Source organism: Oncorhynchus clarkii, chromosome 16 (assembly GCF_045791955.1).
Source record: "Oncorhynchus clarkii lewisi isolate Uvic-CL-2024 chromosome 16, UVic_Ocla_1.0, whole genome shotgun sequence".
Classification (NCBI taxonomy): Eukaryota; Metazoa; Chordata; class Actinopteri; order Salmoniformes; family Salmonidae; genus Oncorhynchus; species Oncorhynchus clarkii.
Window position 1 is genome coordinate 39,125,719 of NC_092162.1, and position 18,893 is coordinate 39,144,611.

The window sequence follows — 18,893 nt, forward strand, 5'->3', positions numbered from 1 at the left end:
TTTTAAAGTACTGGACAGCTTTATGACATCAAATTGACTTTGGTGGTCAAGATGTGTTGGTTTCTGTACTGATGGCACAAAAGCCATGACAGGGAGACATAGTGGAGTGGTAACGCGCATGCAAACAGTTGCTCCCAACGCCACTTGGTTACACTGCAGCATCTACCGAGAGGCTCTTGCGGCCAAGGGAATGCCTGACAGCTTGAAAGACGTCTTGGACATGACAGTTAAAAGGGTTATCTTTGTTAAAGCAAGGCCCCTGAACTCTTGTGTATTTTCTGCACTATGCAATGATATGGGCAGCAACCATGTAACGCTTTTACAACATACAGAAGTGCGCTGGTTATCAAGGGGCAAAGTATTGACACGTTTTTTTTATTTATTGAGAGACGAGCTTAAAGTTTTCTTTACTGACCATCATTTTCACTTGTCTGACCGCTTGCATGATGACGAGTTTTTCACACGACTGGCCTACCTGGGTGATGTTTTTTCTCGCCTGAATTATCTGAATCTAGGATTACAGGGACTCTACGCAACTATATTCAATGTGCTGGACAAAATTGAGGCTATGATTAAGAAGTTGGAGCTCTTCTCGGTCTGCATTAACAAGGACAACACACAGGTCTTTCCATCATTTTACGATTCTTTGTGTGCAAATGAACTCAAGCTTACGGACTATGTCAAATGTGATAAAGCGAAGCACCTGAGTGAGTTGGGAGCGCAATTACGCAGGTACTTTCCCGAAACGGATGACACAAACAACTGGATTTGTTATCCCTTTCATGCCCTGCCTCCAGTCCACTTACTGATTGCAACAAGCGGTTCAGTGAAAGCCACTGCCAGATTTCTGGACTGGGCTGAGCTCAGAGTTTCCTGCCTTGGGAAGTTGTGGGTAGTTGTCTTCCTTAATGCATGTATAGCCTTGCGGAGCTTCACGTTTGTTTTGTTGTTTATTGTTTTGTTGGCGACATTGCAAAATAAAGGAAAATGTACGCTCACCACGCTGCACCTTGGTCCTGTCATTTTGACGAGCGTGACAGCATCCTTTCAAGCACACCCTTCTCGTTGACCTGTGGTGAGTTATTCACAATTTTCGATGAACAAATAAGGTTTTATATGTAAGATGGTTAAATAAGGAGCAAAATTGTTGATTATTATTGTATTATTGTGCCCTGGTCCTACGAGCTGTGTTGTGACAAAAACTCACACTCATTCTTATGTTTGATAAATAGTATAGTGTGTGTATGGCAGGCTTACAATGATGGCAGAAAATACCATTTTAAAGTACGCTGACCATGGTGCTAGAGGGGGTACACAGTTGGAGGTTGAATGTTTGAAGGGGTACTACGGGACGATAAAAGTTTGGGAACCACTGAGCTAGACAAGTATCATAGGAACGTTGCAAGAACATTCATGTGTCCGGGTTTCTGCGGGTTAGGAGAAAATCCCATCAACGTCCCACCAGACATACGCAGAACACGGTTGCCATGTTCTCTAAACACATGTATTTAATTGCATGTGTTCTCAGAATGACATTATTAATGTTCTTAGAAACATTCAATGAGAACGTTGCAAGGACATTCATGTGTCCAAGTGTTCTACGGGTTGGGAGAATAAACCATCAAAATCAAATCAAATGTTATTTGTCACATGCGTCGAATACAACAGGTGTAGGTAGACCTTACCGTGAAATGCTTACTTACAAGCCCTTAACCAACAATGCAGTTCAAGAAATAGAGTTAAGAAAATATTTACGCATTTCTCTCCATAGCACCTTACGGTCAGATGCCGAGCAGTTGCCATACCAGGCGGTGATGCAACCGGTCAGGATGCTCTCGATGGTGCAGCTGTAGAACTTTTTAAGGATCTGGCGACCCATGCCAAATCTTTTCAGTCTCCAGAGAGGGAAAACGTGTTGTCGTGCCCTCTTCACAACTGTCTTGTTGTGTTTGGATCATGATAGTTTGTTGGTGATGTGGACACCAAGGAACATGAAACTCTCGACCCGCTCCACTTCAGTCCCCTCGATGTTAACGGGGGGCGTGTTCAGCCCCCCTTCCACGATCAGGTCCTTTGTCTTGCTCACATTGAGGTAGAGGTTGTTGCCCTCTGTCACGACTTCCGCCGAAGTTGGTTCCTCTCCTTGTTCGGGCGGCGTTCGACAGTCGGTGTCGCCGGTCTTCTAGCCATCATTGATCCACTTTTCATTTTCCATTTGTTTTGTCTTGTCTTCCCACACACCTGGTTTCAATACCATCATTACATGTTGTGTATTTAACCCTCTGTTCCCCCCATGTCCTTGTCCGGAATTATTTATTGTAAGTGCTTGTGCACGTTATGTCTGGTGTACGACGGGTTTTGTACCCATTGTATTTGATTGCTTTGTTTACTGTGATTTTTATTATTAAACTGTGCCGTTGTAACACAGTTTTTGCTCCTGCGCCTGACTTCTCTGCCGCCAGTACGCACCCCTTACATCCTCAAATATAAAATATATTTTGATTCGTTTTTTTGGTTACTACATGATTCCGTATGTGTTATTTCATAGTTTTGATGTCTTCACTATTATTCTACAATGTAGAAAATAGTTTAAAAAAAATGAAAACCCTGAAATGAGTACGCGTGGAGTTGAAACTCTGTGTTGTGTATTGGTTTGGTATAACTGGCATAATCATTGCTTAAATGGCAAATGTGAGACAGTTCAGACATGCTACTGTAAATATACACATTTCTGATATTCTGAGAATATGGCAACCAGGTTCTGGGTAGATTTCCATCAGAAGCAACACTACCGCCAGGGCCATGTTTCCACAACAAATTAGGAATGTTAAAGAACAGAAATGCACGAGACCTGATGCGATTCCTTACCAGAGACACGTTTTTTCCACATGGCAATATGTGGTGTGGATTTCAAAATGATTCTCAGCTATCTAGAATTCTTACTACCGATTCCCATCTTTCAATGAGGAAATCGGACAAAAATCAAACAAGTTGGGAACTTTAAAAAAGATGATGTGTTTCAATATGAACATCGCCACATGGCCTATCTTTCATTGTAGTACTACATTAAAATGCAATTAAAATGCAAACAATACAGTTGTATCTGTTGCCAAGTAATGACATTAACACGTATTGCTGAGAATCTGAGAATAGTGCCCTTGCACATCTTGGACTCAGAGCACCAGCATCAATGATGAACACCCTAACCACAGTCCCGATAAGAGATATTTCTAGGGCATGTGCTTATTGGGCCAGAATAGTTAGGCCCTGGCCAAAATAAAGCCTAACCCCTCCTCCGTGGGCACTTATGTAGATCTGAAACGACTTGATATGTGTAATCAATAGGGTGAATTGCCTTTGAAGTAAATCTCAGCTCTGTTAAAAGTACACTTTAAAAAACTGTTCTTGATCATAGTGATTCAGGAGTACAATTAAAACAGGTTAACATGCCCCACCAACATTAGACAACTATAAAGAAAGACCTTAAACTGTTGAATTCAGTCAAGAAAATCAATGATGAGAGAATATTCAAATTCACTGATAACTGACAGATGCACGGTGGCGTAGCAGGAAGATCTGACTGCTGTAGAACCAGAAGGTTGTGAGTTCAAATCCTAGTTGAGTACATGCTCCTGAGTGGTGCAGAAGTCTAAGGTGCAGCATCAAGAGTGCAAGAGGCGTCACTACAGAACCTGTAGGCTAAATCACATCTGGCTGTGATTGGTCCCGTAGGGTGGCGCACAATTGGAGCAGCGTCGTCTGGGTTTGGCTGTGGTAGGCTGTCATTGTAAATAAGAATTTGTTCTTAACTGGCTTACATAAAAAATATTGAATAATAATTACTGTATAAATTAACATGAACAACGTAATCATGTGTGTTAAATATTTAAGTTGAAGACACTGTATGTTAAAAGTACACAGTGTGGGTATCCCTTGCCAACAGACAATATTCTCAGAAAACTGGACACAGGAATGTTCTCGCTACGTTCCCATGAAACGTGTCTAGAACCTTAATGTCTTAAATTCTGACAACATGGCAACCGTGTTCTGTGTATGTTCGATGTGACGTTGATGGAATATTGTCCTAACCCTCAGAAAACTGGACACATGAATGTTCTTCCAACGAAAACACTAGAATGGCAATGCAATGGACAGCTGCCATTTTATGCACTCCTGACCAAGTTGGCTACTTTTGTGTGTTTTTTTTTGCGCTGATCTGTTCCCACCATCGTTTCCTATGACCGAAAATATCTTCTGGACATCAGAACAGCGATCATCAACCTCGATGTGGATGAAGATTTCTACTCCAACGAGTCGGTGGCGCAGGACATACTGCTGACCCCGGACCAGATCCCAAACCCGAAAGCGAGCATCCTGACAAAACTACATCGGTGAGTAAATAGCAGGTTTCCTAGCTGTTTTTTTCTATACGTTGGCAGGATCGATCCGCAGCCTCGGGTAAGCTCAAGGTGTGTCTCTTTGTTAACAACTATCAAGGCACAAGGCGAGACCCAGATGATGACACAGGAGCCAGATGGTTGGAGTCTTACAATGTTTAATAATCCAAAGTGGTAGGCTAGAGAATGGTCGTGGACAGGCAAAAAGGTCAAAACCAGATCAGAGTCCTGGAGGTACAGAGTGGCAGACAGGCTCGTGGTAACGGCAGGCAGGATGGTCAGGCAGGCGGGTAAAGAATCCAGAAACAGGCAACGGTCAAAACCGGGAGGACTAGAAAAAGGAGTGCGGGGAAAAACACGCTGGTTGACTTGACTAAACATACAAGACGAACTGGCAAAGAGAGACAGGAAACACAGGGATAAATACACTGGGGGAAATAAGCAACACCTGGAGGGGTGGAGACAATCACAGGAACAGGTGAAACAGATCAGGGCGTGACAACAACAGCTGGTGCTCGATCTCTAATATTAAGAAAGTCTCGAGGTTCTGCTCACCTGAGTTAGAATACCTGATAATCTGTAAATCATACTATTTACCAAGAGTTTTCATCTATATTTTTCATAGCTGTCTATTTACCACCACAAACTGATGCTGGCACAAAGATAGGGCCATAAGCAAACATATAAATGCCTTCCGGCGCCGACAGAGATGGCCACCTCGCTTCGCGTTCCTAGGAAACTATGCAGTTTTTTGTTTTTTTACGTGTTATTTCTTGCATTGGTACCCCAGGTAATCTTAGGTTACATTACATACAGTCGGGAAAAACTACTGAATACAAGAGCAACGTCAACAAACCATCAGTACGACCAGGTATATGACTTTCCCGAAGAGGATCCAAAACAAAGACGTCGTAAAAGAGTGAAACATAACGGTCTTCTGGTCAGGCTCCGGAGACGGGCACACCGCACACCACTCCCTAGCATACTACTCGCCAATGTCCAGTCTCTTGACAACAAGGTTGATGAAATCCGAGCAGGGGTAGCATTCCAGAGGGACATCAGAGAATGTAAAAGCTGACCACGACTCCATTTTGTTGCTCCCTGCCTACAGACAGAAACTAAAACAAGAAGCTCCTGCGCTCAGGTCTGTTCAACGCTGGTCCGACCAATCTGATTCCAGCTTCAAGACTGCTTCGATCACGCGGACTGGGATATGATCCGCATTGCGTCCAACAACATTGACGAATACGCTGATTCGGTGAGCGAGTTCATTAGAAAGTGCATTGATGATGTCGTTCCCATAGCAACGATTAAAACATTCCCAAACCAGAATCCGTGGATTGATGGCAGCATTCGTGTGAAACTGAAAGCATGAACCACTGCTTTTAACCAGGGAAAGGTGACCGGAAACATGACTGAATACAAACAGTGTAGCTATTCCCTCCGAAAGGCAATCAAACAAGCTAAGCGTCAGTATAGAAACAAAGTAGAGTCACAATTCAACGGCTCAGACACAAGAGGTATGTGGCAGGGTCTACAGTCAATCACGGATTACAAAAAGAAAACCAGCCCCGTCACAGACCAGGATGTCTTGCTCCCAGGCAGACTAAATAACTTTTTTGCCCGCTTTGAGGACAATACAGTGCCACTAATGCGGCCCGCAACCAAAACCTGCAGACTCTCCTTCACTGCAGCCAACGTGAGGATCGCAAGGATGCAGGCCCAGACGGCATCCCCAGCCGCGTCCTCAGAGCATGTGCAGACCAGCTGGCTGGTGTGTTTACGGACATATTCAATCAATCCTTATCCCAGTCTGCTGTTCCCACATGCTTAAAGAGGGCCCCCATTGTCCCTGTTCCCAAGGAAGCTAAGGTAACTGAGCTAAACGACTACCGCCCCGTAGCACTCACTTCCGTCATCATGAAGTGCGTTGAGAGACTAGTCAAGTACCATATCACCTCCACCCTACCTGACACCCTAGACCCACTCCAATTTGCTTACCGCCCAAATAGGTCCACAGACGATGCAATCTCAACCACACTGCACACTGCCCTAACCCATCTGGACAAGAGGAATACCTATTTGAGAATGCTGTTCATCGACTACAGCTCAGCATTTAACACCATAGTACCCTCCAAACTCGTCATCAAGCTCGAGACCCTGGGTCTTGACCCCGCCCTGTGCAACTGGGTACTGGACTTCCTGACGGGCCGCCCCCAGGTGGTGAGGGTAGATAACAACATCTCCACCCCACTGATCCTCAACACTGGGGCCCCACAAGGGTGCGTTCTGAGCCCTCTCCTGTACTCCCTGTTCACCCATGACTGCGTGGCCATGCACGCCTCCAACTCAATCATCAAGTTTGCGGACGACACTACAGTGGTAGGCTTGATTACCAACAACGACGAGACGGCCTACAGGGAGGAGGTGAGGGCCCTTTGAGTGTGGTGTCAGGAAAATAACCTCACACTCAACGTCAACAAAACAAAGGAGATGATTGTGGACTTGAGGAAACAGCAGAGGGAGCACCCCCCTTATCCACGTCGATGGGACAGTAGTGGAGAGGGTAGTAAGTTTTAAGTTCCTCGGCGTACACATCACGGACAAACTGAATTGGTCCACCCACACAGACAGCATTGTGAAGAAGGCGCAGCAGCGCCTCTTCAACCTCAGGAGGCTGAAGAAATTCGGCTTGTCACCAAAAGCACTCACAAACTTCTACAGATGCACAATCAAGAGCATCCTGTTGGGCTGTATCACCGCCTGGTACGGCAACTGCTCCGCCCACAACCGTAAGGCTCTCCAGAGGGTAGTGAGGTCTGCACAACGCATCACCGGGGGCAAACTACCTGCCCTCCAGGACACCTACACCACCCGATGTCACAGGAAGGCCATAAAGATCATCAAGGACAACAACCACCCGAGCCACTGCCTGTTCACCCCGCTATCATCCAGAAGGCGAGGTCAGTACAGGTGCATCACAGCAGGGACCGAGAGACTGAAAAACAGCTTCTATCTCAAGGCCATCAGACTGTTAAACAGCCACCACTAACATTGAGTGGCTGCTGCCAACACACTGACTCAACTCCAGCCACTTTAATTGATGGAAATTGATGTCAAATATATTACTAGCCACTTTAAACAATGCTACTTAATATAATGTTTACATACCCTACATTACTCATCTCATATGTATATATATATACTGTACCCTATATCATCTACTGCATCTTTATGTAATAAATGTATCACTAGCCACTTTAAACTATGCCACTTTGTTTACATACCCTACATTACTCATCTCATATGTATATACTGTACTTGTTGATTTGATTTGATTTGAAATGCTAATTCAGAGGCGCGGCTCCTGGTGGCCGGTGATTTAATGAAGGGAAACTGAAATCAATCTTACCTACTTTCTACCAGCATGTCACCTGTCACACAGGAAGTACCAGTGACGTGATCAATACGGAAGTGGTCCGAGGAAGAGGATGCTAAACTACAGGACTGTTTCGCTAGCACAGACTGGAATATATTCCAGGATTCATCCGATGGCATTGAGGAGTTTACCACATCAGTCACCGGCTTCATTAATAGGGAAAGGGGGATACCTAGTTAGTTGTACAACTGAATGCCTTCAACTGAAATATGTCTTCCGCATTTAACCCAACCCCACTGAATCAGAGCGGTGCGGGGGGCTGCCTTAGTCAACATCCATGTCTTCGGTGCCCGGTGAACAGTGGGTTAACTGCCTTGCTCAGTGGCAGAACAACAGATCTTTACCTTGTCAGCTCGGGGATTCAATTCAGCAACCTTTCGGTTACTGGTCCAACGCTCTAACCACTAGGCTACCTGCCGCCCCTCCATAAGTTCATCGACAACGTCGTCACCACAGTGACTGTACGTACATATCCCAACCAGAAGCCATGGATTTACAGGCAACATCCACACTGAGCTAAATGCTAGAGCATTGAGAGCATCTTGACTGGCTTCACCACTGCTTGGTATGGCAACTGCTTGGTATGGCAACAAGCTCCCTGCCATCCAGGACCTCTATACCAGCTCGGAGTCAACTCAAGTGGGCAACTAGAGACGTTGCTGATAGTGTGTTTGCGAGATGCGGGACAAAGGCAATTTTAAAACCATCTCACCGCTCCTGATGTGTTTACAGACACCCCCAATCAAACAAAATTATACTCTCTGAGAATGAGTGCACAGCTGGCAAATAGTTGCTTATACTATTAATATCAGTCCATCAGGTGGCTAGCTGCCAGCAGAGACTTCTATTGCAGTAACATTGAGCTTTGGCTAGTATTACTTAGCCAGCTAGAAGGAGGAAGTAAGAAGCTAACGTTCAATGGAGCCTACCTCAGCCAGAGCAAACAAAATAGGCTCATAATAACGTTGCTTTACAGAGAGTAGGCTACTGAGACACACGGAGATGTGGTGCTCAGTGGTGAGACGGAGGTAGGCTGCAATGCATGCAGGAGGAAGCAGAGGAGACAGGGAGAGAGAGTGGGAAGCAAGCAGCGAGAGAGGTTAGTTACCAAACTTGGGGTCGAGGCCCCATGTGGGGTCCTCTGAGATAATCTGTACTAATCTTATCAATCAATTTAATAAGATATGTTTCAATATGAACATCTCCACATGGCCTATCTTTCCTTATAGTCCGACAATAAAATGGAATCAAAATGGAAACAATACATTTCTAAAAAATATCATATGTTATATCGGTGGTTGTTCATCTTATCTGGGGTTTAGTTTACCCATTACCCCCTTCTTCTTTTTTTACCGAAACATCACTGATATTCATACAGAATGGTGAGTAATATTCTAACAATGAATGTGAATGTGATAGGATCATCTGTGTGCTCCATTGATGTCTGTTTGTGTGGGTCTTGATTAGGACTGCCTAGGAATACAAATGTCATTTGAGAAAATGCGGTCTATGTGAAGAGCCAATGACTTCATGCAATTCGTCATTAAAACTGACTGAACAGTCGCTGATGCTACATGTCAGTGTGAATCATTTCTAATATAACATTAAACTGTATACTAATAGGCTGTGTGCTTGTAGATCGACTGAGGTGAATTAACCTACAGCAGCCAAGGCTGGGGTCATTTCTGCTTGTAAAGAAATGCAGTAAATGAGTTTCAACTTTTCAAAAACCCATCAATTTCATTTTTTCCCCAAAGAGAATTAACAGCATTCTCCAGCAACTGTAATTTATACATTTATAAGAGCTAGGTAAATGAGTAATCCATTTGGAGAAGGGGATTGTAAATACACGTAGCAATTGTTGAAGGTGATTTTTCCTTCCACAGTGAAATAGGACATCATTCTCATAATCTGCGTGGATGAAATTTGGAGACCCAAGTTATTGGCTTCAGTAGGGCTGACCCTGACGAGTTGATGCATGCGTTAAATAATGTTTTAATTATATGCCTGGGTTTATCTACGTTTCTTGTACAATTTGTATCATGTTAAATATGAGCCACTATCCAGATCCACGTCAGTAATGCCGACATAGATTTATTTCAGCGTCATTCCATTCCGTTGATCTTTCTTTCCTCTGTCACAACCATGTAAATTGTTCCTGGGGGTTGCTAGCAATAGTGGATCACATTAGGCTAAGGTTGTGTAATAATTTGGGACATGTAGCCTATCATTATGGAACTCAGACCGCACGTAGCAGGTTAAACCTGGAGCCTGGAGCACGGTTCACGACGACTGGACCGTTGTCATACAGTTCCATGATTAGTGAGAATTAGAGTAGATTTATAGGACTATAGTTCAACCCCTATTGAACACTTTTTTCCCACCTTCCAATATCTTATGGATTTAACTTGAATATGACAACTTTCAGGATGAATCAAACCAGTGTATTTTGTATTCATCAATATGTTGTGTGTAAAGGCTCTCCAAACTGTTTTTTAATATATTTTATTCATTCTTACTTTTCTAACCCCATTTTTTTCAATCTACCAGTTGGTGCTGGAACGGAAACGAATATGCGTAGATGGCTTTCTGTCATTGATCCCTATATTCTGACCCCGTTTTCCCCGTGTAATCTATTGAGTCTGTCAACAAACTTGTAATTAAAGGTACACCATATTTAAAGGGATGGGTTAAGATAAATGTACTGAATTACATGTATTCAGAGCGCGCGAAGTAGCCACACCTGCAGAGCGCGTTATGCGACTGAAAAGGGTACATCTGAATGCCGAATACTGAGAAGTGCATATAAAGGCATGTGTAAGAAGGGCATAAATTCTTAAGTAGGGATACATACAGTATACAGCATACAGTATATCTAGGCTACCTCAATTACCTCATACCTCTGCACATAAACTTGGTACTGGTACCCCATGTATATAGCCAAGTTATTATTGCTCATTAAGTATTTCGTATTACTTTTATTATTACGTGTTATTATTTTTCTATTATTTCTCTATTTTATTTCTCTGCATTGTTGGGAAGGGCACATAAGAACGCATTTCACTGTTTACGAAGCATGTGACGAATAAGATTTGATTTGATTTTTTGCAACGTCCCATAAAACGCATCTAGAACAGTAATATTGTATATTCTGAGAACATTCTAGCCACTTTCTAGATAAGTTCTGCTAACACTAACAACAAAACAAGCAAAAAAGGTTATAAGGATTTCGCTAGCATAGATAGAACGTTCCCCAAACTAACTGGACACTCAAACAGGAGAACATTATGGGTAACATTACAAAAACGTTCTCTCTCCCTAAAATTGTTAGCTGGGTTAGTTGATTCTTAATGCTGGAAACTCTGAACTTCTAATGAGCTTCTGAGCTTGGAATCTTCTATTTTTATTTATCGTGTCACAACTTCCGCCGAAGTTGGTGCCTCTCCTTGTTTCGGCGGCGTTCGGCGGTCGTCGCCACCAGCTTTCTAGCTGCCACCGATCTACGTTTCTTTTTCCATTTGTTTTGTCTTGATTGTACACACCTGGTTCCCATTACGTTATAATTTATTCCCTATTTAACCCTCTAGTTCCCACATGGTTTTGTGCGTGTTTGTTCTTTGTTTCGTGTTCAAGAGTTCTGTGAGATGGTGTGTTTTCCCTTCGTGGAAATGTTGTTGTTTCTTTTCGAGTAAAGTACGTCTTTTACTCTTTTCTGTGTCCTGCGCCTGACTCCGTCCTAACCGCTGCACATTGACACATGACAGAAACACGCACCACGTATGGAGTCAGCAGGTGCACCCAGTCCTCTGTTATCAGTGGAGGAGCGCGTCCAGCAACACGAGACGATGCTCCAAAATCTTAGCACAGCCATGGATAGCGTGCTGCACACCATGGAGTGATGGGAGAGAGGGAGTTTTCCCACACCCCCATCAACTTCACCCCAACCCACACCACTGTCCACCCCTCCGTCACCTGGACCCAGTGGGATTCTGCTCTCGCTCCCGAGATCATATGATGGGACAGCTGCCGGGTGCCAGGGGTTCCTACTCCAGTTGGAGCTCTACCTGGCGACCGTCCACACGGCTCCCTCGGGATACCAGAGCGTGTCCGCCCCCATCTCCTGTTTGTCGGGGAAAGCGCTTGATTGGGCCAACGCCGAATGGGGAGGAATAGACGCAGCAGCGTTGGTCTGCTATGAGGATTTCACCCGCCGCTTCTGGGCGGTCTTCGATCATCCACCTGAGGGGAGAGCGGCGGGGATACGCTTGTTCCATCTCCGACAGGGGATGAGGAGCACACAGGACTTCGCACTGGACTTCAGGACCCTGGCTGCCAGCGCGGGATGGAATGAGAGGGCCCTGATCGACCATTACCGGTGTAGTCTACGTGAGGATGTTCGTCGGGAGCTGGCCTGGAGGGACACCACCCTTACCCTCGACCAGCTGGTGGATTTATCCATCCGGCTGGATAACCTGTTGGCCACCCGCAGATGTCCGGATCGGGGTCCGTCCATTCCATCCCCCAGCACCTCCGATCCTACACCTATGGAGCTCGGAGGTGCTGCTCTAAGGGTGACCGGATGGGGGGCCGTTTCCTGAACCACCTGTGGCCGCAGGGGGCACACTGCTGGTCGGTGCTGGAGAAGTTCCCCAGGGAGTCGAGGCAGCAGGCAGGGCACTGGTGGATCATCCCAGGTGAGTAGGCACCCGGCTCACCCAGAGCTCCCTATTGCGCACATGTGTGTATGTATAGAATTTCCAGAGTTTTCCCCGCATTCCCAGCATAAGGCGCTAGTAGATTCAGGTGCAGCTGGGAACTTTATTGGCCGTTCATTTGCACTTAGATTAGGGATCCCTATTGTTCCTGTTGATGTGCCCTTCCCTGTACATGCCTTAGATTGCCGTCCTTTGGGGTTGGGCCTGATTAGGGAGGTCACATCTCCACTATGTATGATAACGCAGGAGGGTCATGAGGAGAGAATTAGCCTCTTCCTGATCGATTCTCCTGCGTTTCCTGTTGTGTTGGGGCTTCCCTGGTTGGCCTATCATGACCCCACTATTTCGTGGCAACAGAGGGCTCTCAAGGGATGGTCACGTCAGTGCTCAGGGAGGTGTATAGGTGTTTCCATAGGTGCAACTACGGTGGAGAGTCCAAACCAGGTCTCCACCATGCACATCCCCCCTGAATATGCCGATTTGGCTCTCGCCTTCTGTAAAAAGAAGGAGACTCAATTACCACCCCATTGACGGGGGGATTGTGTGATAAATCTCCTGGTAGATGCAGCACTTCCCAGGAGTCACGTGTATCCCCTGTCACAGGAGGAGACGGCGGCTATGGAAACATATGTCTCTGAATCTCTGGGACAGGCATACATTCGCCTTCCACTTCACCTGCCTCCTCGAGTTTCTTTTTTTGTGAAGAAGATGGATGGAGGTTTACGCTCGTGCATTGACTATAGAGGTATAAATCAGATCATGGTGAAGTGAAGTTACCCGCTGCCTCTCATAGCCAGTGTGAGTCATTGCACGAGGTGCGCTACTTCACCAAATTGGATCTCAGGAGCGCTTACAACCTGGTGCGTATCCGGGAGGGGGATGAGTGGAAGACTGCATTTAGTACCACCTCTGGGCACTATGAGTACCTCGTCATGCTGTATGGGTTAATAAATGCTCCATCAGTCTTCCAATCCTTTGTAGATTAGATTTTCAGGGACCTGCACGGGCAGGGTGTAGTGGTGTATATAGAAGACATTCTAATATACTCCGCTACACGCGCCGAGCATGTGTCCCTGGTACGCAAGGTGCTTGGTCGACTGTTGGAGCATGACCTGTACGTCAAGGCTGAGAAATGTCTGTTCTTCCAACAGTCCTTCTCCTTCCTAGGGTACCGCCTGTCCACGTCAGGGGTGGAGATGGAGAATGATCGCATTTCAGCCATGAGAAATTGGCCGACTCCAACCACGGTAAAGGATGTGCAGCGGTTCTTAGGGTTTGCCAACTACTACCCAAGGTTTATCCGGGGCTTTGGTCAGGTAGCATCTCCCATTACCTCCTTGCTGAAGGGGGGACTGGTGCGATTGCAGTGGTCAGCTGGGGCGGGCAGGCTTTTGGTCACCTGAAGGCTCTGTTTACCTCGGCTCCCGTGTTGGCCCATCCTGATCCCTCCTTGGCATTCATAGTAGAGGTGGACGCGTCCGAGGATGGGATAGGAGCTGTGCTGTCTCAGTGTTCGGGTACGCCACCAAAGCTCCGCCCCTATGCTTTATTTTCGAAGAAGCTCAGCCCGGCGGAGCGAAACTATGATGTGGGGGACCGGGAGCTGTTGGCTGTTTTCAGGGCTCTGAAGACGTGGAGCCATTGGCTTGAGGAGGCTAAACACCCTTCTCATTTGGACTGACCACCGCAATATGGAGTACATCTGGGCGGCGAGGAGAATGAACCCTCGCCAGGCAAGGTAGGCCATGTTTTTGTTTTCACCCTATCCTACAGATCAGGTTCCCAGAATGCTAACGCAGACGCATTGTCCCGGTTGTATGACACAGAGAAGCGGTCCACGGATCCCACTCCCATGCTTCCGGCTTCGTGCCTGGTGGCACCGGTGGTGTGGGAGGTTGACGCAGACATTGAGCGGGCGTTACGTGTGGAGCCCACTCCCACCCCGTGTCCAGTTGGGCGTCTGTACGTTCCGTCTGATGTCCGTGATCGATTGATCTGTTGGGCCCACACGTCTCCTCTGGTCGTCCTGGTATCGGTCGGACAGTGCGCAGTCTTAGTGGGAAGTACTGGTGTTCCACTTTAGCTAAGGACGTGACGGTTTACGTTTCCTCCTGCTCGGTGTTTGCCCAGTGCAAGGCCCCTAGGCACCTGCCCAGAGGGAAATTACAACCCCTACCCGTTCCACAACGGCCGTGGTCGTGATGAATCTTTCTCTGTCACAAGGAAACACCATGATTCTGGTCGTTGTGGATCAGTTTTCTAAGTCCTGCCTTCTCCTTCCTTTGCCCGGTCTCCCTATGGCCCTACAGACTGTGGAGGCCCTGTTTACACACGTCTTCTGGCACTACGGAGTGCCTGAGGATATAGTGACTGATTGGGGTCCCCAGTTCACATCAAGGGTCTGGAGGGCATTCATGGAACTTCTGGGGGTCTCGGTCAGCCTGACCTCAGTGTCTGATCGGGGTCCCCAGTTCACATCGAGGGTCTGGAGGGCATTCATGGAACTTTTGGGGGTCCCGGTCAGCCTGACCTCAGGGTTTCACCCCCAGAGTAATGGTCTCTGCGATCCTATTGCCAGGACCGGCCGGGGGAGTGGGTGGCTTTCATCCCCTGGGCAGAGATGGCCCAAAACTCCCTCCGCCACTCCTCCACTACCCTGTCTCCCTTTCCAGTGTGCACTAGGATATCAGCCGGTCCTGGCACCGTGGCATCAGAGCCAGATTGAGGCACCTGCGGTGGATGAATGGTTTCGGCGCTCGGAGGAAACATGGAACGCTGCCCATGTGCGCCTGCAATGGGCCATCAGGCGACAGAAGGCGAGCGCCGACCTCCACTGCAGTGAGGACCCGGTGTAATGCACCGGGGGATCAGGTCTGGCTCTCGACCCGAAACCTGCCCCTTCGCCTGCCAGGCCGGAAGCGGGGTCCACGATTTGTGGGGCCATTTAAAGTCCTGAGGAGACTGAACGAGGTATGTTATAGGTTACAGCTTCCCCCTGATTACTGTATTAACCCCTCGTTCCATGTGTCTCTCCTCAGACCGGTGGTGGCTGGTCCTCTCCAGCAGTCTGAGGTGCGGGAGGTTCCTCCGCCCCCTCTGGACATCGAGGGGGTCCCGGCGTATACCGTACGAGCCATCATGGACTCAAGGCATCGGGCGAGGGGCCTTCAGTACCTCGTGGAATGGGAGGGGTACGGTCCGGAGGAGAGATGCTGGGTGCCGGTGGAGGACATCCTGGACCCTTCCTTACTGCAGGAATTTCACCGTCTCTACCCGGATCGCCCTGCGCCTCGTCCTCTAGGTCGTCTAGGTCGTCGGGGGGGGGGGGGGGGGGGGGGGGGTACTGTCACGACTTCCACCGAAGTTGGTGCCTCTCTTTGTTCGGGCGGCATTCGACGGTCGTCGTCACCGGCTTTCTAGCTGCCACCGATCTACGTTTCTTTTTCCATTTGTTTTGTCTTGATTGTACACACCTGGTTCCCATTACGTTATCATTTATTCCCTATTTAACCCTCTAGTTCCCACATGGTTTTGTGCATGTTTGTTCTTTGTTTAGTGTTCAAGACTTCTGTGAGATGGTGTGTTTTCTCTTCGTGGAAATGTTGTTGTTTCTTTTCGCGTAAAGTACGTCTTTTACTCAGTTCTGTGTCCTGCGCCTGACTCCGTCCTAACCGCTGCACATTGACACATGACATATCGTGTCTGATACTGCACTGTAACACACCGTTTTGATTTCATTTAGCATCTGACTGGCTTCCATGTAAAGGCCTACAGCAGTTGTGTGTTTATAAAACAGTCATGAGAGAGAGAGGGGAGAGAGGGGGAGGGAGGTAGAGTGGGAGAGAGAAATATAAAGGGGGAGAGGGAAGGAGGGAAAGAGGGAGGGGGAGAGAGAAGGAGCGAGAGAGGGAGGAAGGGAGGGTGAGACAGAGAGGCAGTGAGGGTAAGAGAGAGAGAGAGAGGGAAGCCTTAGTTAGAATCTCATGAGTTTGTTTAAGGGGAGATGTCTTAATCAGTACTACTCCAATTCCTGTGTCTGAGACACATCCAAGATTCCTCCCAACCACTGAAGAGAGACCACCAGGCACACACACACACTCTCACGTATCCTACTTGCTTTCTCTACCTATTACTCTGTCTATCTCTGTTAGTCTCCCTGTCTCTCTATCGCTCTTTCTCTCCCTCTCTCTCACTCTTGAACTCTCTCTCCCACTCTTTCTGTATCACTCCCTCTCGGTGTCTTTCTCTGTCCCTTTCTGTACTTATTGCCCGTCTGTTTGTGTGACTTGCCTTAAGCAAGAGTTATCCTTAAGAGTCAAGCTATCAAAAAATGTGTTAAAGTCCAAATGTAGCTTGGTGTTCCTGTTGAGAATGTTATTGATGTCAATGACTGATCGGATTATAATGGGTTACACAAACACACACACACACACACTCTCTCTCATCTGTGGAACATGTTTGTTAACAGTCCATCTGAGGAGTGTCTGACCTATTGTCTTTAACAGATGAGGGTTAAGGGTCATGCCAATATGCGCACACATGTGCGTGCGCACATACACACATATACACACACACAATCTCATCTGTGGAATGTGTTTGCATTGCAAACAGTCCATTTGATGTTGTCTGACCTAATCTCTATAACAGACGAGGGTTAAGGGTCATGCCATTAGAGTACTGGAAACTCTGGACACTTCAAAGACGCTAGTATTGCTAAAAATAAAGTCTGCACTATTGTCTCCATTCACACATATGAACAGGGGTTTCATGTTCCTGATATGAAATCAGTTAGGTCATTAACTTTACTGTCTTTGATTAACTTGTATGACCTATTTGGTCATTTTAATCTACAACAGAGATTTCCAAAACCATAAGAAACAAATAACCTGTTATAATTGCACTGGCCTACAACACACGTTTCTGGCCTACAACACACGTTTCTGGACTACAACACACGTTTCTGGACTACAATCCATTCTATTCTAGCTTATCTCTAGGACGCACCAAAGAAATGCTGAATGTAAAGAGAATATCGCAACCCAATAAAATAACACCAATTAACAACACTGCCACCAACCAAAACTTGATATGTCACTCACCCACTGTTGATTGGGCAATGCCAAGGAAGTCAGCATGTCAGCCATAGCACCCAGCATCTGGTCTGTCCGCCCCTGGTTCTTCTGAAGCGCCTTCATTCTTCCCTCAAAAACCTCTCCCTTTCTACTTTGCTCTCTCTCCTTCTTCCTTTCTCACTTTCTCCTCCTGTAAGTCCTCCCTCTGTTTGTTGTTGCCGTTCTTCCTATCCTCAGTTCACCACGGTTTTTCCTCCTCCTCCTTTCCTCCACAGTCTGTCACTCCTCCTCTCCCTGTTTCTCTCCCCCTCCTCTCCACTGTTCCTTCTCTATGTCTGTTCCCTCCTTCACCTCTCCTCCTACAAAGCACGGTGCCAGAGTTTAGAGCCGCTGCCTTGTCTCGTCCTGGCCTGGTCTGAGCCACAGGAACTCACACACACACACACACGCACACGCACACACACACACACACACACACTCACACACACACACACACACACACACACACACACACACACACACACACACACACACACACACACACACACACACACACACACACACACAAACACACACAAACACAATAAACACACTCACTCAGACACACACACCACACACGCACCTACACACACTGAGCGTGAGTCAGAGGATCTCGCATACACATAAACAATTACATTTTGAATAGGAGAACATGTTGTTGTCTGGAGCGTGCCTGGCTGGAACACTCACACACGCACAAAACACACACGCTGCCTGGGACTAAGAGTGTGCCCAGGCTTGCTGGGATGAGCGCAGTCCTGTCCTCACACACACAAACACACATACACACACACAGGTGGTGGCTCACAGTGTCTCTTCTTCAGGTCACCTAGTCCCCTCTATACAGGGTTCCCTCTGGATAAAAATACCATCCTTCCCTTTTTTCCCCCTCTATTCAGTAGATCCTTCACTCTCTCCCTTTTCCTTTGCCAAATGGATCCCTTCCTCTTTTCCTCTCCCAAGTGGCTTTTTCCTCTGTTCAGTAGATCCCTCTCTCTTTTTCTCTGACCACCGGATCCCCCTCTCTTTTATTTTGTCCAGAAAATCTCTTTCCCCCTTTCTCCTCTGGTTAATTCAGTGGACAGGGAGTGTACTGTTAGGTCCACGCTGAGATGTACTGCCCTGAGGCATTCTCTTTTTACCTTCTCTTCCCTTTTTCTTCTTCTCTTTTCTTCTTTTACCTCAACATTCTCCTGCCTTGTTGTCATTGGCTGTCCATGATCACCTCCCC

The 18,893-nt window shown here is 46.9% G+C and overlaps 1 protein-coding gene across 4 annotated transcripts in view; it reads right to left on the minus strand.

Moving 5' to 3' along the window:
• LOC139368410 (rho guanine nucleotide exchange factor 25-like) overlaps positions 1–17,982 on the minus strand; it is a 141,802-nt gene extending 123,820 nt beyond the window's left edge. For 2 of the 4 annotated variants that reach the window (XM_071107266.1, XM_071107265.1), the window contains exon 1: positions 17,651–17,852. In XM_071107266.1, the coding sequence (XP_070963367.1) occupies positions 17,651–17,746 (96 nt within the window). In that variant the 5' untranslated portion in view covers positions 17,747–17,852. Of the gene's footprint in view, positions 1–17,650 lie in introns of all 4 variants that reach the window. The other 2 variants (XM_071107264.1, XM_071107267.1) reach the window with 2 other exon arrangements.
• Between the last annotated feature and the right edge of the window lie 911 nt (positions 17,983–18,893).